The sequence below is a fragment of the Populus euphratica genome, unplaced genomic scaffold (assembly GCF_000495115.2).
Source record: "Populus euphratica unplaced genomic scaffold, PopEup_1.0 scaffold18.1, whole genome shotgun sequence".
Taxonomy (NCBI): domain Eukaryota; kingdom Viridiplantae; phylum Streptophyta; class Magnoliopsida; order Malpighiales; family Salicaceae; genus Populus; species Populus euphratica.
Window position 1 is genome coordinate 478,387 of NW_011499881.1, and position 26,715 is coordinate 505,101.

At 36.5% G+C, this 26,715-nt stretch overlaps 5 protein-coding genes and 1 long non-coding RNA gene across 8 annotated transcripts; 5 read left to right on the plus strand and 1 right to left on the minus strand.

The window, feature by feature from the left end:
* Positions 1–1,236: 1,236 nt before the first annotated feature.
* Positions 1,237–4,911, plus strand: LOC105129357 (proteasome subunit beta type-5-B-like). The gene is made up of 8 exons (XM_011031371.1): positions 1,237–1,371; positions 1,633–1,752; positions 1,851–1,980; positions 2,472–2,578; positions 3,659–3,793; positions 3,873–3,976; positions 4,396–4,496; positions 4,611–4,911. Exons 2-8 carry the CDS (start codon positions 1,636–1,638, stop codon positions 4,733–4,735), a joined length of 819 nt encoding a protein of 272 aa, XP_011029673.1. The 5' UTR covers positions 1,237–1,371; positions 1,633–1,635; the 3' UTR covers positions 4,736–4,911.
* Positions 4,912–7,158: 2,247 nt separating this feature from the next.
* LOC105129356 (probable inactive leucine-rich repeat receptor-like protein kinase At1g66830) lies at positions 7,159–11,763 on the plus strand. Its single transcript, XM_011031370.1, has 2 exons — positions 7,159–9,056; positions 10,612–11,763. The coding sequence occupies exons 1-2, from the start codon at positions 7,547–7,549 to the stop codon at positions 11,244–11,246; spliced, it is 2,145 nt and encodes a 714-aa protein (XP_011029672.1). The 5' UTR covers positions 7,159–7,546; the 3' UTR covers positions 11,247–11,763.
* Positions 11,764–12,679: 916 nt separating this feature from the next.
* LOC105129361 (uncharacterized) lies at positions 12,680–16,873 on the plus strand. 3 transcript variants are annotated; one of them, XR_843053.1, is made up of 7 exons: positions 12,680–12,801; positions 12,893–12,967; positions 13,052–13,158; positions 14,872–14,906; positions 15,658–15,755; positions 15,895–16,510; positions 16,619–16,873. It is a non-coding gene; the product is annotated as an uncharacterized LOC105129361 (long non-coding RNA). The 3 variants fall into 3 exon arrangements; XR_843054.1 differs by having other exon boundaries at positions 15,932–16,510; XR_843052.1 differs by having other exon boundaries at positions 15,658–16,510.
* LOC105129360 (uncharacterized) lies at positions 16,296–17,402 on the minus strand. The gene is made up of 2 exons (XM_011031375.1): positions 16,672–17,402; positions 16,296–16,440 (listed from the first exon to the last, which is right to left on the minus strand). Exons 1-2 carry the CDS (start codon positions 17,044–17,046, stop codon positions 16,378–16,380), a joined length of 438 nt encoding a protein of 145 aa, XP_011029677.1. The 5' UTR covers positions 17,047–17,402; the 3' UTR covers positions 16,296–16,377.
* Positions 17,403–18,689: 1,287 nt separating this feature from the next.
* On the plus strand, positions 18,690–19,711 carry LOC105129359 (mitochondrial import inner membrane translocase subunit TIM17-2-like). The gene has a single exon (XM_011031374.1). It carries the CDS (start codon positions 18,856–18,858, stop codon positions 19,498–19,500), a length of 645 nt encoding a protein of 214 aa, XP_011029676.1. The 5' UTR covers positions 18,690–18,855; the 3' UTR covers positions 19,501–19,711.
* Positions 19,712–22,859: 3,148 nt separating this feature from the next.
* LOC105129358 (uncharacterized protein At3g27210-like) lies at positions 22,860–25,365 on the plus strand. The gene is made up of 3 exons (XM_011031373.1): positions 22,860–23,586; positions 24,537–24,614; positions 24,745–25,365. Exons 1-3 carry the CDS (start codon positions 23,379–23,381, stop codon positions 25,179–25,181), a joined length of 723 nt encoding a protein of 240 aa, XP_011029675.1. The 5' UTR covers positions 22,860–23,378; the 3' UTR covers positions 25,182–25,365.
* The last annotated feature ends 1,350 nt before the right edge of the window (positions 25,366–26,715 follow it).

Here is a 26,715-nt window from a genome sequence, read left to right on the forward strand (position 1 = left end):
TATATGTTGATTTGAGATTTTTTTTTAATAATCCAAAATAATTTTAATTTAAATAAAAATAAATTAAAAATTTTGTGTTGATCATCGAATTTTTGTTTTCAATTCTTCACTTTTATTAACTTTTAAACATGTTTGTTAAAAAAATAATTACTCAGAGTAATTTTATTAAATATTATTCTAAGTTAACTCGTTTTTGTCACAATTTATTTATATAAAAACAATATTTAAATTATGATTCACAATTAAAAATTATTATTCATTAATCACTCATAAAATAAGTAAAAGTGAACATTTTTTTTTTCTGGGTTGAGGACTCTCTTTCCCCTCAAAACACCACCAGCAATAGCATGCACGAGTGGGGCATAAGTGGTGGGGTTATGAAATAATTGTACCAACACAATATCAATTAAGGACAGTCACCTGATGCGTGCGGGGTGATCTTCAAAGTTTTGGTAGGGGTGTCCGGAAGAAATTCTATTTTTGTTTTATGTATTTTCAAAAAGTTTTTTTTAATTTGAATAAATATTTTTTTAATATTTTTCATAATTTTAATGTTCTAAAATTAAATATAGAAAATAATCTAAAAAAATTATTAAAATTCATATATGACCTTTTAAGCATAGTTTTAAAATCGACTCAGTGCAGTAGATTAATAAAAATAAAAAAATAAAATTGATTTACATGACCGGTCAAAACCTAATAATTTTAAAAAAGTTAGTGATCCGAGCCTTAAGCTCGATCGATCATTCAGACTAAGTTTCAAAACTTTGCTTTTGAAAACTGTTAGGTAATAATTAATACACAAAGTAACTCTAAAATAAAAAATAAGAATGATGAAAGCTTTTATGATTTGGTTAGTATATTATATTTTTTATTTAAATTTTTAAATTATTTAATATTCTGGTATAAAAAATAAATTTTAAAAAATAAAAATTATTATTTTAATATATTTTTAAATAAAAAACCTATTAAAAATAATTTTTACTTTAACTGTCAACCACGTTCCCTCTTTCCGTGTATAAAATAGTTTTTTTTTTTAATTATTACTTGGATATATAGTCTCGTTAGTCGTTGCTCAGCTTATCACCCATGGAAAGCCTTGTTTTATTTTATTTATGAAGAATTGGGCTAAAACTCAAATCAAAATCCAAGTCACTTCAGACTCAGCCCAAACGCCCATGTTATTACATCTCAAAAGGCCCAAATAAAAACCAGGCGCGGAGCCCCTGCTCTTGCCTTGCCTGTTGAACAAGAAAAGATTATAGCTTTAATAAAACCCAGCAATCCAATCCTTAAGCTTGAAATCCAGTAGCCAGTAATCTTACTCGATCTCTGCACAGATTCTTCTCTTTCGCAATCTCTCTTCCTAAGGTATATTTCATCAATTTTTTAGGGCTTTGCACTTCTAATCACATTTTAGCAACGTTCAATTCGATAATTCGTAGCTTTATATGGTTTTGATTTCATAAAATCTATCAGATATAAGAGATTAAGGTTTGTTATCTCGTGTTTCATAAATTATGCGGTTACTTTTGACGGATTGATTTTTCAAAACCAAAATTAGGGCTAGGTTTTATTCTTTTCAATGCTGTTAAATAAATTATTGAATTGTCGTGGTCTTTGGTTTTTTAGATAATGAAGTTTGATACAAGCGGTCTCGAGTCCACGGCTTCGGTCTTTGGAACGGCCGGCAGTGAGCTTGTTGATGGGTTTTCTGCTGCTCCAGCTTTTGAGCTACCCACTACTACAGATGTGAGTTTTAGTTTTGTTGTTATGCTTTGCGATTTGTGTGGGAGGGAGAAAGTCAGAATTGTTTATGGGTCGAGTTTGATTTTGCGTTTTGGTTTCAGTTTGATGGCTTCCAGAAGGAAGCTGTACAGATGGTGAAGCCGGCCAAGGGGACAACTACGCTTGCCTTTATCTTTAAGGATGGTGTCATTGTCGCGGCTGATTCTCGTGCTAGCATGGGAGGCTATATTTGTATGTTTATTTTATCTTTTTTTTTTTTTTTTTTTTTTTTTTTTTTTTTTTTTTTTTTTTTTTTTGTTGTTGTTGGATAAAGTTTTTGGTTTATTGTATTGTTACGTGGTATATGTGTGAGAGGCTATGTTTGTATGTTTATTTGATTCATTTTTGGGTAAATTTGTGGCTTATTGTTTTGTTATATATATGTGTGTGTCGATGTGTATGAAATTGGATGTTATTTTTCATATTAAATGCTGCTGGTGTAAAGTGCTCAGTCAGATCAACTGGCTTGAGTTATAAGAAAATCTGGACATGTTGCAATTGTTGTTGTAGGATGGATATGCGTTTCACTTAGTGCTGGTCCTTGTAATGGTTTGTATCAAGTTATGCTGTGTAGCCATCTTCATCACTTGCATTGTTATTAATAGATGTCTCGAGCATTAATATTGCTGCTTTCCATGGTGTATCCAGCTCTGCTTTTTTAACCTTTCCTCAAATTTTTTCAGCATCACAATCAGTTAAAAAAATCATTGAAATCAATCCCTACATGCTTGGTACAATGGCTGGAGGAGCTGCTGATTGTCAGTTTTGGCATAGAAATCTGGGCATTAAGGTAATATGCTTATGTTGGTATCTTTACTGTTTTCCCTGCAATGCTAGAATTATTAACTAATATTAGATAATCTTGTGGGCAATGCAAAACCTACGGGCATGAAGATTTCTTAGGCAAAGTGTTCCCCTTTATAAAGAATTTGGAATTAAGTGTCCACTGACCAGGTAGGAAACAGTATATGTGGTATTTTATTTTAAATCTTAGGTACCAGAGAATAATCAGGCCCTAATGGCCAAACCATCTCTCCCTTTCTCCCTATTAGATGCATTGAGTACAGCTTGGTAGATTGCTTGGCAAAGTCAGGTAGTGGTGGTTCATGCTTCACTGGGTCTGGTCTCTACCGCTTCAGGGATGTTTAATTTATGTGGCATTTGCACCAACATATTTTCTCTTGTTTGCACATTCGACGGTCTTACCTTTTGTTATTAAATTCTTGTTCCTTAGTCACCCATGGACTGACAAGACTGTAAAACTAATTCAAAATATCTTATGAAATAAAGTGTGAAATAATAACATTGCAGCTAGATGTTCTCCACAACTAGGCAATCTATATGTCAGGAAAAGAGGGAAGTCAGTGGAAACTCTTATTTGTTGATCTGATAATATTGTCAATTCAATTGCTGAAATTTTTTTATCAATGCCCAATGCAATGTTTTCAATGTCTAATGCAAATGCAACCATTTTATGTTATAAATTCTGAAACTAAGGCCTGCTTTATTTCTCTAATACATTCATGTGTCGTACTAGATGAAGTGAAGCTGTATGACAAGGATTTATGTTTTTCACTGAAGTGAGTCTTACATGTTCAAGTAAATTATCTATTGCAAGACCTTAGGGCAATGATTTGTCAGGCCAGGCATAGGCATATCCTTTCAGAATACTCATTGAATGGTTAAGTCTAATGAAGTACAATTGCATTCTCCTCATCAAGTAGTGGAAAATTAGTTTGGGTCTATGTTCCTGGGTATTATTTTCTGCCTGACATTGATTCTGGGATTAACCATGTAAATTCTTTGATGTTCATTTGTAATTGTGTGCATAATGCTCAGTGCTAATGGAAGTATTTTTGGTATAATTTAGTGCCGACTGCATGAATTGGCAAACAAGCGGAGAATATCAGTCACAGGGGCATCAAAGCTTCTGGCAAACATTCTGTACTCTTACCGTGGAATGGGCTTGTCTGTTGGGACCATGATTGCTGGTTGGGATGAAACGGTAAAGACTTGTGAATGTTACCCTTCCATGTATCCTTTAATAAATTGCATAACCTGTGCTTATCTTTTCTATGTTGCAGGGTCCTGGACTATATTACGTGGACAGTGAAGGTGGAAGGCTGAAAGGAACAAGATTCTCTGTTGGATCTGGTTCTCCATATGCATATGGTGTACTGGATAGTGGGTGAGTGCACTTTCTTTTTAATAATTCTTTCCTTAAATTTAGGAATTAGATAAGAAACTAGCCCATTGCTTGAGTCTGTCTTTGTTTGAAACATCTCATTGGAAACACTTTGGAAAATATGACAATGAAGAAGAATGAAAGAGCAAAGAAGCACAGGAAAATATGACACAAACACTTGAAACAAATGCTTAGATGATGTTGAATACATCTGCAGAATTCATGTATCTTCTATAAGAAAGAAAAATTTGTAAAGATGCTTGTTTGTGTGGACAGTTCAATCTTGAAAAACAATGATTGGGAGGTGGATGGTCTATGGCCAGACACATTTTTCTGAAATTTTATGCCATTTCACTTGCATTGCTTTGCTACAAAAATATAGTGCACAGTTTATGTTAAACATATTTTTACACTTATGCCAGGTATCGATTTGATATGTCAATCGAGGAAGCTGCAGAGTTGGGCAGAAGAGCTATTTATCATGCAACTTTCCGTGATGGAGCCAGTGGTGGAGTAGCAAGCGGTACTCTCCCCACCCCCTTCCCATTCCCCCCTACGTTTGTTTGCTAGTGCATGTCTGTGTACATGCATGCTTTCATGAGCTAATTTGTGGTTTCAATTTGTGCTTTGTAAACAGTTTATTATGTGGGACCTGATGGATGGAAGAAATTATCTGGTGATGATGTCTCAGAGCTCCACTACAATTATTATCCAGTTGTGTCAACTGAAGCTTCAGAACCGGACCGAATGGTTGAAGCATAAAGGACGGCCTTGCTGCTTGTCTTTCCAAAATGTAGCCCTGTTTCTTCAGCATTGTTTTTTGCTGATGACATTTCAAATTACTAGTTAAACTCTCCTTATGGAGGCATTAGAATTTCTAAATTCTCTTGTGCTTAAAACCTTGAAGATGAAATATATTGGATTTGGTACTTGAGGAATGGGATTGTAGATGTGCCTTTTATACAGTTACAAGCAACAGCCTGTGTGATTCCTGCGTGGAATGCAGGGGCTCGAAACGTGGAGATAGGAGGTTAAGCCATATGCATTGGGGGTCTTACGAGGGCTGTTCTTCTATGTTCTTACTTTGGTATGTGTGACGACTGCTGAAGCGAACCTATTTTGGGGTATAAATGGCACTGATGTTTTTCATGTTCACATTGAATAAAAACCAAATACTCATAAGGGCAAGAATTGACGTCGTGCCTCATCAATTGCTTTCCTTCAATACAACGCGAAGATTCCATGCTCTCTCCCTCTCTGTTGCTTCAGGTCGGAAATTGCGTTCCTAGGCTGGAACAAAGCGTTTCTCCTTCCCGATTCATAAGGCAAGTGATTTCTTACTGTTAATTACTTGTCTCTCCTCTACATGTCGTGTGTATAAAGGGACCAGTTGGTAAAAGTCAACAGCCCACTTAAATTTTTAATTTTTTTAGGAGTTCTGACAATAGTACCTGGCCTTCACTTGACATGCAACAAATTATATTGCAATTGTATTCAAAATGAAGCTCAATCTCTCTGATTCTTTGAAACAAGCCAGAAGGAAACATTGATAAGCAAACAACAATGGGAGCTGGAAAGAGCATCTGTCTCTCTCTTTGTTAGCTTCTAAGCATGTTTTCATGATTGGGGGTGAGGTGTAATCACTCTGCACTTTCCCACAAAAGAACTGCGAAATATTATTAATAATTAAAACCACTCAGCCTCCACTACAAGTTAATTAATCGGACGAGTACATGAAAACATGAAACAGAAGTGTCAGGCAAGTAATTATTATTATTATTGTGCTACTACATGTTAATGCTCGAAAGTGGCGTTGGTTACATGAAAGAGATTGATCTGGGAAGGAATGCAGAGGGGGGAAGTTTTGGTTGATTATTGGACGGATTAGGGATTATACTTTGATTAGTGTCCCTTACTATATGCATCTATTTGATGAGAGGCGAGACCAACCATCCACCAGTCAAATCAAATGTACATCTGGCTATAGTAATTGTGTTCGTTAAGATCAATCTTAATAACTTAATGACACACATTACCTCTCAAGGTCTGAATATTGACTTATCTTGCAAGAATGTATCTGGATAATCGCCTGCAAGCTCATGAACTGATCTTGTCCATCTATTAGGAATATGACTTGATGAGATCCCCAGGCGACGGATGGATACGATCAATTCACATTCATCTGCGTGAAGTACCTGTAACTTTATGAAATTTCCTGTTCCTTGTAGATTTAGTCACTTGTCGAGTCTTATCTCTTCTCTTCTTGACAAGGATGGGAGAGCAGAGAAGGTCTTTGTCAGGAAATATACACGCAGACACGGAAACCTGATGCAATGCCATTTTCCTCGGGGAAAGAAGACTCCAAAATTCTTGCAAACCTCATCAACAGTACTTGCTTCGGCTCATTACAGGAATAATGAGACCAGTACTTCAAGCGACTTCAGAGTGCAGAGAGAGGAGTCATCAGGTTCTGTTCTCTCATATTTATAGCTAATGATTTTATAAGCTTGCATTTGGTTATTTTCTCAAAATAATAATAATAATAATAATAAACTTTTTTTAATTAAAAATGTATTTACGAAATAAATGTAAGATAATTTTAAAGTCAATTTTTGTATATTTGAAATGGAACAGGTATCCAGTCTCCATTTTTTTTTTTGTTATGAGATGATAAAAGTAAAATTCTATAAATCTTTTACATGTTGCTAATAAATTTAAATATTGGAAACCTAAATCCTCCCTCAATATTTTTTTTGCTCCATTAAGAGGTTAAAACAATTAATTATCAAACTAATTGGCGATCAAGCAATCAAAAACAGCAGCTGGTCATCAAGAATTAATCACATCCATAGTCTCTTAATAATCACCTTCAAGTATTATAACGGAGGCCAAGTCTCTCGAGCACAAGCCATGATCGGAGCAACTCTATAATCAGTTAGGTTATTGTTTAGTATTATAATAAGGTAATTTTTAGAAATGTTTTTTGTTTTTTAAAATATTAAAATGATATTTATTTATTTTTAAAAATTTATTTTTTATTATTAATATATAAAAAATTTTACAATTATAGAAAAATAATTTTTTTAAAATAAAAATATTCAAAAACACTTTTTAATTGAAAAACAAACACACTAAATGGAAGCAAGCCATAGAAAAGCGGGAAGACAACTATTCCAGTTATAGATTATCCAAGAAGAAAGGGAAGTTTCTAACGTTGCCGAGGTTATATAGACAAAAGGAAAGACATTTCAGCGTAAAAACAAACGTCAACATCATGCATAAGGCCAAACTCTCCGAATCACTTGCAATTGCTTTGCTTCTACTCCCCTCCCTTTCTCCCTTATAGAAACTCCCTTTTCTGCTCTCTCTCTCTCTCTCTCTCTGTTGGCGGGAGGTGGAGCCCATTCTGATCAAAATCTCGTCTTTCTCAAGTCTCTTTCCCCTCATAAATCTCTCACACCCAACCACCCCACACCTTCCACCACCACTTTTCTTTCCTTCCTTCCTCTTTTCTCTGCTCCTGTAAATCCCCCCCCCCTCTCATTTCTACTCTCCATAACAAGAACAAGCACAATGAAGAAAAACCTCTTATTAACGCTAGCCTTTCTCTTCTTCCACTTCCTTACTAACACCGAACTAAGCCACTCCCTCACACCTGATGGACTCTCCCTCCTGTCCTTAAAATCAGCCGTTGATCAAACAGCAGCTGGCTCTGCTTTCTCTGACTGGAACGAAGATGACCCCACTCCATGTCTCTGGACCGGAATTACCTGCATGAACATAACTGGATTGCCAGACCCTCATGTTGTAGGCATTGCAATCTCCGGCAAGAATCTCCACGGCTATATTCCATCAGAGCTTGGGAACTTAATTTATCTTCGGAGACTTAATCTTCACAACAACAACTTCTACGGTCCAATACCTGACCAGTTGTTTAACGCTACTGCACTTCACGGTCTCTTTCTCTACGGTAACAATCTCTCTGGTTCTCTCCCTCCTTCAATCTGTAACCTCCCTCGTCTCCAGAATCTCGATCTTTCCAACAACTCGTTGTCTGGTTCTTTGCCTCAAAGCTTGAATAGCTGCAAGCAGTTGCAGAGATTGATCCTTGCGAAGAATAAATTCTCTGGTCCAATTCCAGCTGGAATTTGGCCTGAATTGGATAATTTATTGCAGCTTGATCTCTCTGATAATGCTTTCAATGGATCCATTCCTAATGATGTTGGTGAGCTTAAGTCTTTGTCCAACACTTTAAATCTTTCTTTCAATCATTTATCGGGTAGGATTCCGAAATCACTGGGAAATTTACCTATTACTGTCAGTTTTGATCTGCGAAGCAACAATTTCAGCGGTGAGATACCTCAAACAGGGTCTTTTGCAAACCAAGGACCGACTGCTTTCCTTAACAACCCTTTGCTTTGCGGGTTTCCGCTTCATAAATCTTGCAACGACTCTGCAAAGAGCTCACCGGGAAATCAGAATTCAACTCCGGTTTCTGATAATAATCCTAAAAAGGGATTAAGTCCCGGTTTGATAATATTAATCTCAGCAGCTAACGCGGCTGGTGTAGCGCTTCTTGGTCTAGTAATAGTATACATTTACTGGAAAAAGAAGGATGATTCTAATGGTTGTAGCTGCACTGGAAAAAGCAAATTTGGTGGCAATGAGAAATCACACTTGTGTTCGCTATGTTATTGTGTTAATGGGCTTCGAATTGAGGAGTCTGATTTGGAAGATCAGGAAAAGGTAGAAAGAGGGAAACCAGAAGGAGAGCTTGTGGCAATCGATAAAGGTTTCACCTTTGAGCTTGATGAATTGCTAAAAGCATCTGCTTATGTGTTGGGGAAGAGTGGTTTGGGGATAGTGTATAAAGTAGTGCTTGACAATGGCAGCCCTGTGGCAGTGAGGAGGCTTGGCGAAGGAGGAGAGCAGAGGTATAAAGAGTTTGTAGCGGAGGCGCAGGCTATTGGAAAGGTCAAGCATCCAAATGTTGTCAAGTTGAGAGCTTATTATTGGGCTCCAGATGAGAAGCTTTTAATCAGTGATTTCATCTCCAATGGCAACTTGGCTAATGCTCTTCGAGGTATGCTTCCCTTTCTCTTTGTTCCTATGTTCTTTTGCTGAATCTTTTACCCTCCATGAAAAGCCATTGACCTTGTATTAACACCGAAGGTTTTTTGTTCAAACCGAATGTTGTAACGTTCGGTTCAAGTTGAATCATCCTGTCTAAGTTTGACCCATGGTTGCGAATCCGGTTCGAACACTAACTCGATACGTTTGTCTTTGAACACGATGTGCTTGAGGGCTAACCTTAAGGCTAACTGTTGTCCTAGCCAATACTGTCCCTTTCTCTTGTGGGAATTTCAATTAGATGTCATAAACGGGCTTGGTTAGTGGACGTGGGAATGGTCATTATGACTCTGGACATTATGGGGTCATGTGACCTACCTGTTATGATGCATGCCACTCACTCAATCAACTATAGCCAGGTCCCAATTGTGGTGCTTTTTCTGGACCATGCTTTATGTAGTCAGTACCTCTCACTCACCAGTCCCTTTCCCTTGTTAATGCAATGCCTGGTCTTTCCTTTGCTTTCACAAATAAAAGGGGGAATTTCGTTTCATTGCTATACCAAGCCAGGCCTCGACTTGCTGGATTTATAATTGGAAGAAGAATTTATTTAGGTTAAAAAAGAGGGGTTGCAGGTTTTTTTTCGTTCTCTAATCAGGTACGTGTTTCAGCAGTCAATGGAATAGGGGAAATCATAGATCTTGGATCTGAATTTAAAAAACTACTCCATAATTGACTTCGTGCATTGAGCTTGGGGGATAAAGAGAGAAGCCTAAAGGAAATGATTGGACTGCATACTACTATATTTAGTACTTGTATTAGTAGGATATGATTGTCTTCATACAAAGTATTTTTATTTATCGTGAATGTCCAAAGTCAAACTCGAATTACTTGCTGCTTGGTAATTCATACCATCAGATAATTATTTTAATTCAAAAACTTAAATTATTGGGTAATGCTTCAATAATGGTTTTATATTACTCGCGAGAGCATAGGTTAGGTTGACACTGCAGCTTCCGAACAAGATGCAATGAATTGGTAGGTCCCTCATAATTGGCCACCCATTACCTTGACCGGTGCATGGTGAATTGTGATGATGATGGAAGGTCCTGTAATTCCTGGATCTCCAATCAAAATGAGATGCATTAGTACAGTTTGTCCCCACGAATTCTTCTCTTAGGTGAGCATTCATTGAGATGAGTCAATAAATGCTAGCTGCAGGTAAAACTACAGGATGTCCTTGCTTTTGACCCCCCTGTGCCCTGTAGTATCTTTTCTGTTCGAAACATAAGCGTGTTTGTTTAGGGAAATCGATCTTGATTCCCCAAGCTTCGTTCGTAGGCGCATGTTTCAACTTTTTCCCTCAGTTCTTGTTCACTTTCATCTGGATGTTAAAGTTTTAACCAAAAAGAGTGAGCTTTATAATCTTTTTTTTTTCGCCTTTCTCCAAAAAATTGATAGATCCCTTTACTGTAAATTTTTTTCTGTTTCTTAGTATCGATCATTTTCTGAATCCTTACCATTTAACCATGAAGGTATAGCCACTACTAAACAGCATTTGTTTACAGGGAGAAATGGACAGCCATCAAGTCTTTCATGGTCAACCAGGCTGAGAATCGCCAAGGGAACAGCCAGGGGCTTAGCCTACCTTCACGAATGCAGCCCAAGAAAATTTGTCCATGGAGACGTCAAGCCATCTAATATTCTCCTCGACAACAAATTCCAACCTTACATTTCTGATTTTGGCCTGAACCGACTGATCAACATCACCGGCAATAATCCCTCCTCTTCAGGTGGCTTTATAGGTGGAGCACTCCCTTACTTAAAGTCAGTTCAAACAGAGCGACCAAACAACTACCGTCCTCCAGAGGCCCTTGTTTCTGGTAACAGACCAAACCAAAAATGGGATGTGTATTCATTTGGAGTTGTTTTGCTTGAATTGCTTACTGGAAAATCTCCAGAGCTTTCACCGTCTGCATCCACTTCGATAGAAGTTCCAGACTTGGTGACATGGGTGAGGAAGGGTTTTGAAGATGAAAACCCTTTATCAGACATGGTAGATCCATTGTTGCTCCAAGAAGTGCATGCCAAAAAAGAGGTAATAGCTGTTTTTCATGTTGCCCTTGCTTGCGCTGAAGCTGATCCTGAGGTCCGTCCAAGGATGAAAACTGTATCCGAAAATCTTGAAAGGATTGGAACATAGGAGGAATGCTGGCTTTCCCACCAACTAGCTGCCACATTCTTCTGGGGAAAAAGTTGATTTCTCAACAGGCACTCCATTTTTGGCCATGGTTGAATTTTTAAAAGGTCAGGTGGCTCAAAGATTGCTTCGGATCAGACTCACTGGCTCCGAAACCTAGCCTAAAATTTTTGGACAGGTCCAGCAAGTTTTCATGGTGTAGCTGGAATGAGAATACAATTTCTTTTCTTTTGCGGGAGTACGGAAGTAGCTTCGTTTGTAACTCAAATTCTATTTCCAGTTTCCATGGGAGATCTCTCTCTGCTTGTCACAGCTTTTCTTCTTCTCTGGGTTCCATGCTTGGTTGAGATGAAGAGAATTTAGTAGTGATAGTTGATTCGTTTGGTGTCAGCGTTGGGTTATGTAATAAGCACTGAGCAAAAATCAATCCATGCAAGCCTTCAGTACCAGAGGCTGTGCTGTCCTATAATACTATAAAGAGTATCAAATCTGACGCGTATCTGAGATTTTTACGCTATTATTTTTATTGTATTTATCATTTATTATTAAGATTTTATAACATTTGTCAACCTTTATTTAACAAGGGAAGTGGTTTAATAGGAAACTAATATTAGTTTTCAAAAACTTTGTCAAAATTAGTTAAATAATTTAAATGGATTGATGGGTGCAATAAGAATTGTGTTTGAAAGTACCTTTTGTTTTAAAATTTATTAAAATAATAATTTTTATATATTTTAAATTTTATTTTCAATATTAGTACATCAAACTATATAAAATTTTTTAAAAATAATTTAATTCAAAAACTATTTTTAAACACAAAAACAAACACTCTCTTAAATAAATTCAAATAAACATAAATATTTTAAAAATGTAAACCTTTCTTCCTGTAATATCATATATTTATTATCTGGATTTTATCTTTTTAATTTATTTTTTAATTTAAATATAAAAAATCAAGATAAAAATTTTTAAAAAAAGAGAAAAGTAAATTGTCATAAAAATCAAGATAAAAATAATTGATATATGATAATGTAAAAAAAAAAAGAATTAAAATCGAAGTAAAACAGTTCATTAATGATTAACCTACTTAATCTTCACAAAATCAAGTCTATAAACTTACTCTTCCACAATACATGAGCCCATCAATCCACCTTTCGAGCCCAATAATATTAATCACAATTATAAAAAAATTCACATATATATATATATCCACACATTTAAATTAATAAAACAAAAGCACCAATTTCTCGAGAATGACCAGATATCAATTACCAGCTGGAACACTGGTTCAAATATTACTACCATCCTTTTTTTTTCTTAAAAACAAAAAAATCAAAATTTAAGAATAAAGTATAGGGACTAGAATAGAATAAGCATGTAACTTTACGGATGAAAATCTCATTTTCCGTTTCTTAGCATGGTTTATTTACTAATATTTTTCTGCTGCTGTGCGGAGTGCAGAGCCAACAATCTTGGCTCGAATCAAAGCAAGAAAAGCGGTTCTTGGCGATTTTTCATTTGCGAATCCTGAAGACCCAAAATCTGGAAAACTTGCAAGGTAATTTTAACTCTACTTTCTCTTTCTGACGAAAACCTAATCTGTCGAAGGATTGATTCGATTTCCTTATGCTCTTCGTTCATTGATTTAGTTTGCTAGGCAGGCGCATTGTGACTTTCAGATTCGAAGGAAGAGAAGCCATCTTCATCAGAAGAAGCAAGAAATGGTAAAAATTAAATCAAATTCTGTTCTTATTAATCTGTGATTGTTTGTTTTCTTGACGTGGGTTTTTTTTCATTTGCTTTTTCAGTCGGCACTGTTCAATTTCCATTCGTTTCTGACAGTTGTGCTGCTGGGGATTTGTACATGCACTTTTGTGAAGATGCACTTTCCAGCAATCCTTGAACAGAGAAATGGGTATGTCCATTTCTTCCCTTAATTTTTTTTTGTGGATCCATATGTGTAGCAGATGATTGGACTTTAAAGAGAGCATTGCTGATTGCTTATAACAGTAAAAAAATAGTTGCACTGTACCACAACGTTGGTTTGCTATGTTTATAGTTAAGAAAACTTAGCTTTTCCCTTTCTTTTTCACCATTTTTTAGAAATCCAGGTTTATGCATGTGCGTTTTTTTCTTTTTTGGTAATGTGCATTTCTATTTTTGCTAATTAGTCTCAAGTGGGTGGCATTAACATCCTGAATTCTATGAATTGTCCTCATCAATGGCATAAAATTGTTTGATTTCAATGTTTTTGAAATAATACCTAGGTTTCCACCACTCATTTTATGCCGTATAAAATAGATGCACACATAGGTGAGATTCTCTAAGCTTTGGATGCTCTTTTGTGCTAAACCTTTTCATTTAGCACACAATAGGATTTGGAGAAATTTAGTTGCACCAATCTTTTCTGTAGTTTTAACAATACCCAAACCATTGATAGCTTTTTAAAACTGAACTGAAAGCCCGCTAGATCTTCCAAACTCAATGATGTTACTGGCTTTACAATCTAACCATCCTCATCTTGCTGCTGTATACTCTTGTGCTGCTATTAGGTTTTACATGGTCATCTAAGCTCACAGTAATTATGCTGGCACTCCAACAAAAATAACAAGGTCTGAAGAGGACTTTTAAATCACCTAAAACTACACCTTCTGAAATGCCAAACACTATGGCTTTTCATGTTTGCATGCACAACATCACTGTTGAACCTTGGAGATACCATTTCTATGAGGTCACTGCCTAAGGGACTTCTAGGTTCTAAGATCCACAAAGAATTTATATCTGTGGCATCACTTTGAAAATGTAAGGCTTTCCCAGTGTTATTTTTTAAGTTGTGCTATGTTCCTCAGTGAAACATGTTTAGTAGCATTGTTCAACCTGCTGATTATCAGCTCTTGTGTGAACACTTTAAATTTTCTCTTCGGTAGGGTAAGTTTCAGTGAATGGAAGCCCCATTAGTTGCTTCCTTCCACCTGTCCATAGAACATGACAAAATAAATGGGTTTGTTCACATGTTGTGAATGGTCAGAGGCGGCTCTCACATCCTTGCTGTGAATCAAAACAAGAGGTGAAGTAGGAAAAGACATTTCCTTTTTAAAACATTGTGCATTAATCTGTGCTGTTCAAGTTCATTCATGTATAGCGTTGTATGAAAATGGGAACACTTGATATATGTAACACCCTTTCACCCCGATTAAAAGTCTACCAATGACCACAGTTTCCAGTTTTCTGTCAGTATCAACAACATAGTGATCAAAGCATTTGGAACCGCATAATCAGGCATGTGTCATGGGAATGAATGATTACTCTTGTTTAAAGTTAAGTCATAGTCATCCATGCTTGGCTTTGAAAAATTCAAACCTTGTCACCCCCCCCCCAAACACCAGAATTTAGGCATATTAGCACCCCTTGGAAAAAAGTATCTTCATCTCATTGTTTAGCTAAATGTATAACTTTGTGAAACCAGTTATCTATAATCCTTCCAGGTCATCATTTGTGCTATTTCCTTTGGCATGACTTGTGAGTTACTATTAACAAGAGATATTAATATAAACAGGACTATTGTTGGTGTGTGACTGATATGTATTGATGATTATGGAACTAAGTGTTGTCATATGCCTTTTGACAGATTTCGTGGTTTCTTTTGGAAAGCAGCCAGAATTGGTAAGCTTTCTTACCAATATTCTTTGCCATCAACACTACTCACACATACATATAACTGAGGCCATAAAGAAATTACCGTTGTTATTACTTTATTCTACCGAAGATGAACTGTAACTTGCATCATGTGCATATTGGACTTATGTGAAAACAAAGTGCCCTATCAGTATTTTTTTAATTAATTAAGTTCAAGAAAAATGAAAATAATCGAAAGATTTTTATTTTTGCAATAAATAAAAAGGGGAAAATTAATTTTGCAGAGGGTGACAGTATCCAGGTATTGGTTTACCTGGTAACAGTTGGGTGTGAGTAGGGTTAGGACTGGTAATGAGGAGAGAAAGAGAGACAGACACTTGTAAGATCGTGTGGGGTGACCAAGGAGTCTTGGACCAAAAAAGAGTAAAAGGGGATTCCTGATAATTGGATCTCTTAGAAGTTTGTGTCAATTGAAGCAGGTTTTTAAATATGGTTGTTAAAATATATCACGTTAAAAGCATTTGGTGTGGGATTAAAATTAAATCAAATTTAAAGGTTTTAACTTTGAAGTTAGTTACTGTGGAGTTGTACATTTAAAAAAGAATGAAGGAATATGACAAGATAATTCCACTTTTAGTTGGTGTTGCTGTCAAACTAACACGCATAAACCATGAAGAAGAAAATTAGAATGGAAAACATATCATTATAGATCTTTGGTAATTTAAAATGTGATAACTATCTGACATTCTGGTGCTTTCTCATGTGATTGCTGAAATAGGTGAACGCTTGAGCCCCTGGGTTGCCGTAGGATGCTTCACAATGGGCGTGTCGATAATTTTTTTCTGAGATAGAAATTTGTTGTCTCTGTATGTGGAAGTAAGCTCCATCATTCTTTCCTGTGGGTAAATATGTCACCCATGTGATGAAATGGTGTCATAAAATTGAATTGATAACACTGTTTGGCATCATTTTATGAACTTGTTTTCATGGCATTTTTTGGCAAACATGTTTATAGATGGTGCATTCTCTTTCATTACCTGATTGATCACCAGATTCCAAAGGATTCTCTGCTGGAATTAGCTATAGAAAAGCATCAGTGTATAGCATATCACCTCGGGCTCTTTCTTTTGTTTTGTCGACATTATGCCTTGCCTAAGCAGGAGGAGGGGATTGGAGAAAGTGACTTCACCTGAAAATTTTATCTTCTGATGCTGTTAGGTATATGATAGCTCATGTATGTTAGCCAAACGTATTCTGAGATTTTCTCTCACTGAACCATGTTGGTGCATGGATTTTCTTTCTTTTCCAGTTTTTTTTTTTTCATTTAGACATCAACGATTGACAGAGAGTCTGCTAGTAATGAATAGAGGAACCCTGTTTTCTGCCTTTTTTGAGAAATTAGAAATTCTGTATTCATATATGTAACTTGTTGCATGCATGTTATATATTTTATGCGAACAGTACAGTTTTGAAGAAGACAAAACAGAAAATGCTGGATTTAAATAGAAATTCGTGCTGTAGGGGGCTTGAAGCTGATGGGCATACAAGCTATGATATAAACCTGGAGCTTATGCATAAATTTCCTCAATAGTAGAACCTTTCCTTCGCCCCGGTGAATTACTGCTAAGAACATCCTCCTGATGGGCTTCCTCTCACTATCCTTGTGTGCGTTGCAGACCTTCTCTTCATTAGTCTTCTCATCTTCTGCTCCAAAAGGAAGAGGATAGCTTCTCGAGAACACCCTTCTATTGCTGTGGTCTTCAAAACGAAGGCTTCTCCTTGTTTTCGTCACCTGGAGCTTATGCTTAAATTTCCTCAATAATAGAACCTTTCCTTCACCCCAGTGAATCACTGCTAAGAACATCCTCCTGATGGGTTTCTTCTCAGTATCCTTGTTTGTGGCGCTGACCTTCTCTTCATTGGTTTTCTCATCTCCTGCTCCAAAATGAAGAGGATAGCTTCTCAAGAACACCCTTCTATTGTAGTAGTCTTCAGAACGAAGGCTCCTTGTTTTCGTCCCATTTTCCTCCATATCTTTGCAATCCATGCTTATGATGTTAATGGCGGCAAAGGTGGCTTTTATAGGGTTTTCCATGGGAGCAGGGTGAGTGGGGGAGAGGGAGTGAAATGTCAATAGAGGACAGGATGATTCTAGGAGTCGAGACATGGGAGTCCGATTAATTTATTCAAGCAGTGAAAATGATGGTGGCTTGTTGTATCTGGCTTCTGGCTTCAACGTTATCGTCATCATTCATATTGGCTGCCTTCCGTTACGATATTTTGGTTTAGTGTCTACTCTGAATGTCTTTTCCGATAGGCTTTCCGGGTTACATCCTAGGAGTCGTAGGTTAGGACCTGCCTGTATGCTGCTTCAAGCTTGTCATCATGCAAGGCACTGAAGGCAGAATGACATAGAGACAACTCTTGAATTATTTCTTGAAATTACCTTTTTTGTCTGTAATGGAAGTTTATCTGTTGAATATGCTCCCTCATTTTCTGTTGGCAAAAGCTAAGCGAATCACTCTAGTTTTAATCCAAGAAAAATAGAGTGGAGATGTGGAATAGAGTTCAAGGTTTGAGATATTTTTCGTAGAGATTTTTTTTTAAGTATTTTTTATTTGAAAGTAATATATTTTTTATTTTTAAAATTTATTATGATAAAACAATTCAGAAAAAAAAAAATTTAAAATAAAAAAATCAAATTTCCCTGAAACTCCATTATGAAAAGTATTATGCCTTTAATAATTTAGATGACTGTCATAATTTACATAGCTGTGATGAAATTTTTGCTGTATAGTTGAATAGGTAAAAATATAAAAATAAATTTATTTTTAAAATAGTTTTAAAGTGAATTTATATATTTTCAAAATAGGAGATATGAATATGTATTTGAATATGTATTTATAAAACAAGAGGTACAAAGAAAATATATAAAAAAATATTTTTTATTTTTTTGTTCTTAAAATACCAATATAAAAAACATACAAGAATAAAAATGATGTTAAACAAAGCTCAATTTACGAGTTAAATTGATTTAAATTAATGTAAAAATAAAAATAAAAATAAAAATTATTATAATTTTAAAATTAAATTCGAGTATCAAACACTCAGGATAAGAACATGTTTTTATTTATTATTTCAAATACAATATCTATAATAAAATACAGCAACTCACGGGCTCATGTTTCTGTTTAAATTTATAAATAAATTGATTCAAATTAGTGTAAAAATAAAAATAAAAATAAAAATTATTATAATTTTAAAATTAAATTCGAGTATCAAACACTCGGGATAAGAACATGTTTTTATTTATTATTTCAAATACAATATCTATAATAAAATACAGCAACTCACGGGCTCATGTTTCTGTTTAAATTTATAAATATTTACAAAATTTATTACATTTTTACTTTGTTTGGAGTTACACTACCTTTACATAGACGATGAATAAATTACTTTTAGCTAAGTTCTAATACATAGATGCTCTTCAACTGAACTTTCTAGAACACACCCTTCAACGGTGCACGCAAAAACTAAATTAATTTTACCTGCCCCTCGTGTTTATTTTAACCATATGTATTAATAGGGTGTTTTTCTTATAAGATCTTCAAACTAATTTGGGTTTAAGGATCGGCTCCATATCCAATTTGATGAAAAATACTTTTTTAAAAAAAAAAAAGATTTTGAAATATCCATGAGTCATAATATAATAAATATTAATAATCCACACCAATCCTTTAATTAATTAACATAATAATAATAGTAATAAAATAGAATAGATTATAGATCTACAGCTGGATCTATTGTTTAGTTTGACACCAAAGTCCAAAACTAAAGCGTGGGGCGGAGGTCAAAATGAACCCTAAGGGGCTTGGAAAGGCCGAAAGAAAGGAGGCCTTGCAAGCTAGCTACCTCTTTCACGAACCGGAATTAATTTATTGATAAAAGAACCCCTAAATCGGTGGGCATTCGATCGATGGGGACGCCTGAGACTTCTAGAGAGCCATGTCCAGACCGGATTCTGGATGACATCGGCGGCGCTTTTGGAATGGGAGCTGTTGGTGGCTCGGCTTTCCACTTCCTAAAAGGCGTCCACAATTCTCCCAGCGGCGCACGTCTTATGGGAGGTACACAAGCCGTTCGAATGAATGCGCCGCGTGTCGGAGGCAGTTTCGCCGTGTGGGGAGGCCTTTTCTCCGCCTTTGACTGTTCGATGGTTTACCTCCGCCAGAAGGAGGATCCTTGGAACTCAATCATCGCCGGCGCCGCCACGGGAGGCTTTCTCTCCATGCGGCAAGGGCTTGGCCCCTCCGCTCGGTCAGCTGTATTTGGTGGCGTTCTTTTGGGTCTGATAGAAGGAGCTGGGATTATGCTTAACAAGGTTATGGGTGATCAACAGAGCATGCCTATCATGATTGATGAAGATCCTATCCCTGCTATGGCTGGCGGTGGGCCAGGAGGGTTCCCCATGGGCCAGGCCCAAGAGGGTGAGTCGGGTTCGTGGTTCGGTGGGTGGTTCGGTGGAGAGAAGAAGAAGAAGGAATCGACGGCGGCTAGTAGTAAGACGGAGGTTTTGGAGAGTTTTGATGCACCACCTGTGCCAACTTTTGAGTACAAGTGATTTTTTTTCCTCCTAATTTCCAATTTATTGTTCTGTTAGTAGGTGATGAATTTTTTTATAACGTGATGAATGCATTCTATTTGCTGTTTTTATATCCATCCATGAATTATGAATGAAATATATATAGATAGTAGCATCAATATAATGTATGGTATTAAATTATTTTTTGATTTTATGAGATAGCATGGAAGCAAAAGGTCTTGCCTTTTGATTATCTCATTTACTCTTTCTCTGTTTTTGATTGTTTGTGTCATTGAGTTGTTTGTGTTGCTTGTGTTGGATTCAATTTGGTTGCATGTTGCTTCCATGTGAACTTGAATGAGTGCTTCTTTGGCAGCGTTGCATCATGTTTGTGCATTGCCATGCATATTAAGGCTCTAATAAGAGAATATGTGTGTGTTTTAAAAGTTAATTCTTTTCATAGTTTAGGCTTGATTTCATTTCTTGTGTACCAGTGGATTTTGTGTTTCCCATACCATGCTTGGTGCTGTTGCCGTCTTCATTGAATTAGGGGTTAGGGAAGATTTTTAAGCTCTGTAATGAAAAAATAAAAATAAAAATGGAGTGGGTGGGTTCAGAGTAGCTGGGTTGCAAACCATACTCTCTGCCCTTTCTCTTTATATTAGCATGGATATTCTGTAGTGACAGCTACTAGTAACATGCTAGAAGATGCATGACTTGGAACTCATGCATAACTTGCCCTAGAAATTAGTGTCTGCTTTGGGATGCTAAAAATCATGATTTCTGCTGCACTGACTCATGCTTAACTGTCTGACATTTAGCCTGTAGAATGTTTTTCATGTCTTGCAATTGTGATAATTTAGCAAGATGATTTTATGGGTCACGAGTCAAGTTTTTGCATGATAACTAGTCCTAGTATCAGAATAAAGCACCGAACTTCCACCACTGGGTGCCTGTCTGACAAATGCCAAGTGGAGGCAGAAAAGGTGGAATTACAGCTGAATTAGGGCCACAGGGGCATTGAAGCTGACGTGGATACAAGCCATGATATAAATTCTGGAGCTCATGCTCTCCTCTATAACAGAACCTACCCTTGACTGCACTCCAGTGAAATACTGTTAGGATTAACCTCTTGTTATTGGTGCTGACCATCTTTTCAATGGCTGTCTCGTCTTCTGCTCCACAATGATAGCTCTTCAAGAACACCCTTCTGTTATTGTATTCTTCGTAGAGGAAGCTCCTTGCCCTTATCCTAATCTCAGCTATATCTTGGTAATCCATACTTACAAGTTTGACTTCTGAACATTGGTGACTTCTATGGGATTTTGTTGAGGAAATAGTTGGGACATTGTGGTTGGAGGAGAGGGATTGAGATATCAGAAGAGGACAGGATGATCCTCGGAGATTAGTAGTATAGATTAAAGAAAGAGTAAGAATTGATAGTTCCATTGTTGAAAATGATGGTGAATGTATTTGGCGTTTTATATTTTTCATGTGAATAAACTCTCTTCGATTATAATTTCAGCATTGATAGTTGTTTATGAATGTTCGATGGTTCTCGTATTTTGGTTTGCTGTCCGCTCTAAACTTCTTAATCGGTAGATTTTACTTGCACAATTGCTGGTGACATCCTAGGACCTGCATGTTGCTTACGTGCTTCACTGTGCACAGCTACACCCCATATCAACGACTAAATTATTTCTTCAGTTTTTGTCTGCAAGTGAATTTTCCGCTGAGTGTGTTCCTCTTTTTCTCCCCACAAAAGCTTAGAGAGTCATGTTTCCATCCAAGAGATATAGAGCGCAGGTTAAACCACGTGGGGTTTTAGGTAACAATTTACTATTTTATAGTGTGGATGATGGTCTTAATCTGCATGCTCTAAATCAAATTTTGGGTTATTTAGGTTCACAAAGAAACTCATTTAAAATTAGGTAAGGTGCTTTTCTACACTAAAGAAGGCACACAGCCACAAGTGGCAGGTTATACTATCAGAACATGTAGAAGTGTGTTGGTATCCTATCAGAAAGGTAGGAATCATTAAAGTTATCTTATCTGCACTTTTCAGCAATTCTTACCGTGATATTACTTCTGTCTTTTATATGGCTGTGCCTTTAAGGCAAAGAGATCCATAGAAGACAAAACCACGAAACAGAGAGTTTGATGATAGAGTCTACAGGAATCCATATCCAAATAAACTTCCATTCCGAAGTTATGCATAGGATCACAGGTGAAGGCAAATTAGTAAAATAAAAAAACTCAATTGTTTTGATAGATTAGTTTGGATGGAGCATTGAGCATTGATTGAAAATCTTAGTATCATGATTCCTTGTTGAATATTTATGTAGTCATCAGTATTTTATGTTCATGTTGTGGATCTTTATGCTCAATCTAGACTAGCTCAGCAGGGTTCGTGAAATTAAAAAAATAAAAATAATGAGACTGAATCTGAAAAATCATTGTCTCTCAAGATTCAAGAGCAAGCCAGAGAAATGGACTCCTAAGATTCGGGATTTTGGGTCTGGAACCGCATTAGATATCCGTTGGTATCAAGATGTCATATGATGCCTGAAAACTTCAATCATTGTTGGTTAGCTTTTAACTCAAACTATGTCAACATGCCGCGTGCTTTATGCACCAAACCTCCTTCCTTTCCAAAGCAAACCCAAAAGACGGAAGGGAAAGAACAATATTGGGACCAAAATTGGCTAACGACAGAAAAGGAGGACAGCAAACATCATTTTCATCTCATATATATTTGAAGTTATCTATTCCACCAGAAAGGAATGGCATCATCACTTTGTTGCGTGTTCTTAAATTTCATCACCACCATTCAGGGTTTAATTTGTAGACCTGGTGAAGTTAGGATTAATCTATTCCATATATTAATTCATCCTTCCTTCTCACAATTTACATTGTGTGTGGAAGGCATTGTTGTGGTTTTTTTTTTTTTTTGATAATAGTAGATATTTAGATGAGTTTACATGTATTTTGATTATTTTTATTTTAAAGTTAATAACTATATAAGTTTTTAGTGATTTTAAAATTTGTATCACTTGAATTGATGAACTCTGAAAAACAAATCTAATATCTAACCATGTAAGCCATATTTTTTAGGATTTTCAGTGCTCAATTTTTTTTTTTATTATTAATATGAATATCTAGGTTAACTTACATGCAACTTGATTAATCTCATGAATTTTAAAATTAATAATTCTATAAATTTTTAATGGTCTTGAAATTTACGAAACTCAAACTAGCAAATTTTAAAATCAAAATTAAAACTTAACAAATTAAATTACATCCCTCTAGATTTTTCAGTTTTTTCGGTGCCCAATTCTTGAACAGTTAAGATGTGGATCTCTTGCGGACGCAGTCATCACCATCAGCAGGATAGTTAGGTCTGTATTTAGAAATGGTAGCCGACAAGCCAATAAGAGATCCCGCTAAGAAAATGATTATTTGGAGCCTCATAACAGGAAAACTACGGCGTGATCTTGGGATTTCTGAATGCCCTGTTCATTTTTTTTAAGTTCAGCTAGCTCATGATTGTCATTTCCAAATCCAGATGAATTTCAAGTCAATAAGCGTTCAATAATATAACACCAAAAAAGATCAATAGTAGCAAAAGGGTCTGTTCATTTCAAAGTTAAGATCATGGGAACCACCAAAAAGCAGCTTTTCTTTCCTCGTCTTGCCGCTGCCACTAACAAATAGTGGTGGTGGTGATACACAGTAGAACTAGAAAAGGAAATTACAGTAAAGGGTGGGGTCCCTCTGCAAAAGCCATCACTTGGCATTCAAGACCAATCAACTTTTATCTCAGACTTTAGTTAGAAAGTGACTACCCTTTTCCCCAACAACATTTAAGTCCAGATAATGCAAGTTTGGTAATGGATTTATAGAGTATTGTTGCAGACATGGGCAATTGTGCTTCAGTTCAAAAGAAAACAGGCCCTGCTTTGAAACTCAAATGCACCATTGATTCTCAAGGAAACTGTATCCATATTGAATCACCGGTGAAGGACAGCAGCACAGAGAATGGTGATCACTCCATGACTGAACAACTCAATCCCAAGCCCCAGTCCTTGTCGCCAGTGCCTTATCAAGCCAGTGTTAATGACTTGAGTAAGATTTTAAGTTTATTTTATCATGTAAATTTTCATCTTTCGTGTATACCAATATCCTCTCTTGACATTCTTACCCGTCCCTTACATATCCTTTTTTTTTCTAATCCTGATTTGCTTTCCAATTGAGTGGTTTGTGAGTATGAAATGTTGAGATAGATGTTGATCCTATAAATGTTGAAATGGAATGCAATAGATGCCCCTCATTTGGCTGCGACCTTAATTTTGGTGGCTGCAGCTGGTAGCATCTTGTTTGTTGTTAGTGATGGAATCCTTGGCAGTCATGTGATTCGTTGATTTACCTCTTTTCACATATCCGATGATGAAAATGAAAACGAACGTTTCAGCTGCAGACCACGTCTTTCCTATACGGGAAATGTATGAATTTCCTTCATGATAATAGTGGGGTTCTGCAGTTCGCTCGTACGAGGACTTCATTTTAACAGTCTGAATATATATGCTAGGTAGTCTTTCCGAAATCTCCATGATGTCTGCAAAGCATTCAGCAAACTGCAGTATAAACTTATGATTTACTCTGAAGAAATGTTGAAATGCATAATCAGTTAATCAGATAAAACCTCCTAGAAATTATAGAACTTCATGCTTGAAGATGTTCGTTTGAGGCCAAGGTATCCCAAGGACATTGTCCTTACAAAGCTCTCTGGTTAATATGAACAACCTGACGATCTTCTATTAATCTGTGCCCTATTTTTGTCTTGAACATGAAACACTGATTACCCATTTTCCATTAGCATATAAAATTGAAAATTGTACATGTTTACTCATCAAGATGCAATTTGGCATCAATTAAGATCATATTGTTTAAGGTTCTCACACCGTGTGCTAACTCCTGCAATTTTTGTATCCTGTTTCACACCGCGTCTGTACTTATGTTGCTGTTCCTCTTGACCTGCTCTCCTAACCTGCTTTGCGTGTCTTTTGCTTATTCAGGTAACCGAGAGGATATGTTTTTTGATTCTCATCCCTGGATAGAGTCTGATTGTGAAGATTACCTCAGCGTCGATGGTGGTGAGGTTTCCTTGTATTTCTTTCTGTGGCTTAGTTTCTTCCAAGAAACTTGCGTGTTTTAACATAAATCATCGTTAGCATTTCTATGCCTACATCTTTGGTTTAAGATTAGGTTACTTCATTTATGTAGATTTTACTCCATCATGTGGCACTACTCCTATTCACCAAGGCAGCTATATAGAAATTCCTCTTCCATGTGAAGAGTCTCTCTGTAGTAGTAGTTCAGCCAGGTCAATACCTGAACCTTCTCCAGCTGATAGGAAGAAGCAACTAATCGAGCTCTTTCAAGAGAACATCAACGACGATCTGGCTGATGACAACCAAAGTTTCCAAGACACAGTCAACGGCAAGCCTATTCCTGTTTACCTCCCTTCAAAATATACAAATGGAAGTCCATATCAATATGCAGAAAGCTCTGTCCACAGCAATGAAACAACTCCACACAGAGGTTTCAAATCTGGAAAAGAGAAACCAACTAATTTTGCACATTGCTGCCTTCCAAATATTGTGCGGAGCCTGAGCTTTAGCGAGAGGAGGAAGAGGCTTAGCCCTGCCCATAGTGGTTAACGGTAATAAGCTTATCCACTGTCAAACTTCTTACGTTCTTCTTACAAGCAGCACTTTGTCGACGCAACTGTGAGGAACAGAAGTCTAAGATTATTTCACAACTATAATTTGATTTCTTTTGAAGAGAGCAATTCGTGAACTGGGTTCTGTATATTAATACATTGTGCAAGAGCTTATTGAGCTTTTCCTCTTGTTTTCCTGTGTTTGTATTGTTATAAAGGGAAAACAAATCACTGAACAGCTATGATTACCAATAGAAAGAAGCAGGACAGGCATCACTAAAATGTCCTACATTTTTCCAGTTTGATGTAAGTCTTCAATGAGAGAAAAACACAAGTAGGAACATGACAAGGTTACATATATTACAGATTTGTATCAGCTCCCAGAACAGCAATTTTGTGTATACATAGTAGCACAAATGCAACGAAATGCTCCCTCTTCCATCACAGTTCCACCCCCCTCGAACGTGTTGCACTCAACATCATGACCAGTAAGACAGTACAACCAATAGAAATATCGCCGGAAGTACACACAAACGAACCTAGCGAGGAATGATTTGCCTTCCTTTTAGTTCACGTTCTTTCCTTTCAAGCTTGATCATCCATATGATTCGCGTTCTCTATGGTTCTGCAGCAACCAAAACATTAACATATTTATAACTATCAAAATACAATGAAAAAGAAGAAGGCAAGGAGAAGAAGAGGGTCATTTATTATCTACCTTTGCCTCCTAGTTTCTTGCCATCTTCTTTTTAATTGCCAGTGAGCTGTGTGTAATGAACATAAATAGCTTATCTTCCACTCCATAAAGAAATTTGAAATAGGCATGTCTCCAAGACTTCTTAATGGCCAAGCTTCCACAAACAACCCCAAATCCCACTGTAAATCCTGATCCCATGCCCATGCAAAACCATAGATTTTAAGGATAATCTTCGCCTTTCTCTTTGTAACTTTTGAATCCAGCTTTCCCATTGTTGGTGATGTCACACATGGTTGGCCATGGAGGTCCACAGATATGGGTTACCCTCGTAAATTAATGGATCATTGAAGGTAAGGAACTGATTGGTGGATGGAATTGTCCAGACAAATTGTTGAACGACAGATTCAAGTTTTTCAAAAAGAAGTCATGCTTGGAGGAACAAGGCCAAAATGAGGGTTAGATGAGAGGTCAGGATCTTCTAACTGCTTCAAGCTTCCAATATTCTTTGGTATCATACCATTTAGCTGGTTCCAGGACAAATTCAGGGTCATCAAAGTTGAGAGTTTGTTATCTCCTCTGGTATCACTCCCGACAGATTGTTGCATGCAGGTCCATGATATTTACTAGAGAAATTATGCTTGTATATTCTGACAAGATAATCAAGAGAGTTTTTGAAATGTTTTTTGTATTTCTTTCGCTAAGAGAGTTACAATATATATATGGCACGACTAAAATATTGATATCTTTTCCCAAGTGCAGGAGTGTCGAAGTAATAAATAACCCGGCAAGACCGGGGTCGAACCACAGAGAGGTTAATTGTACAAATTATAAACAA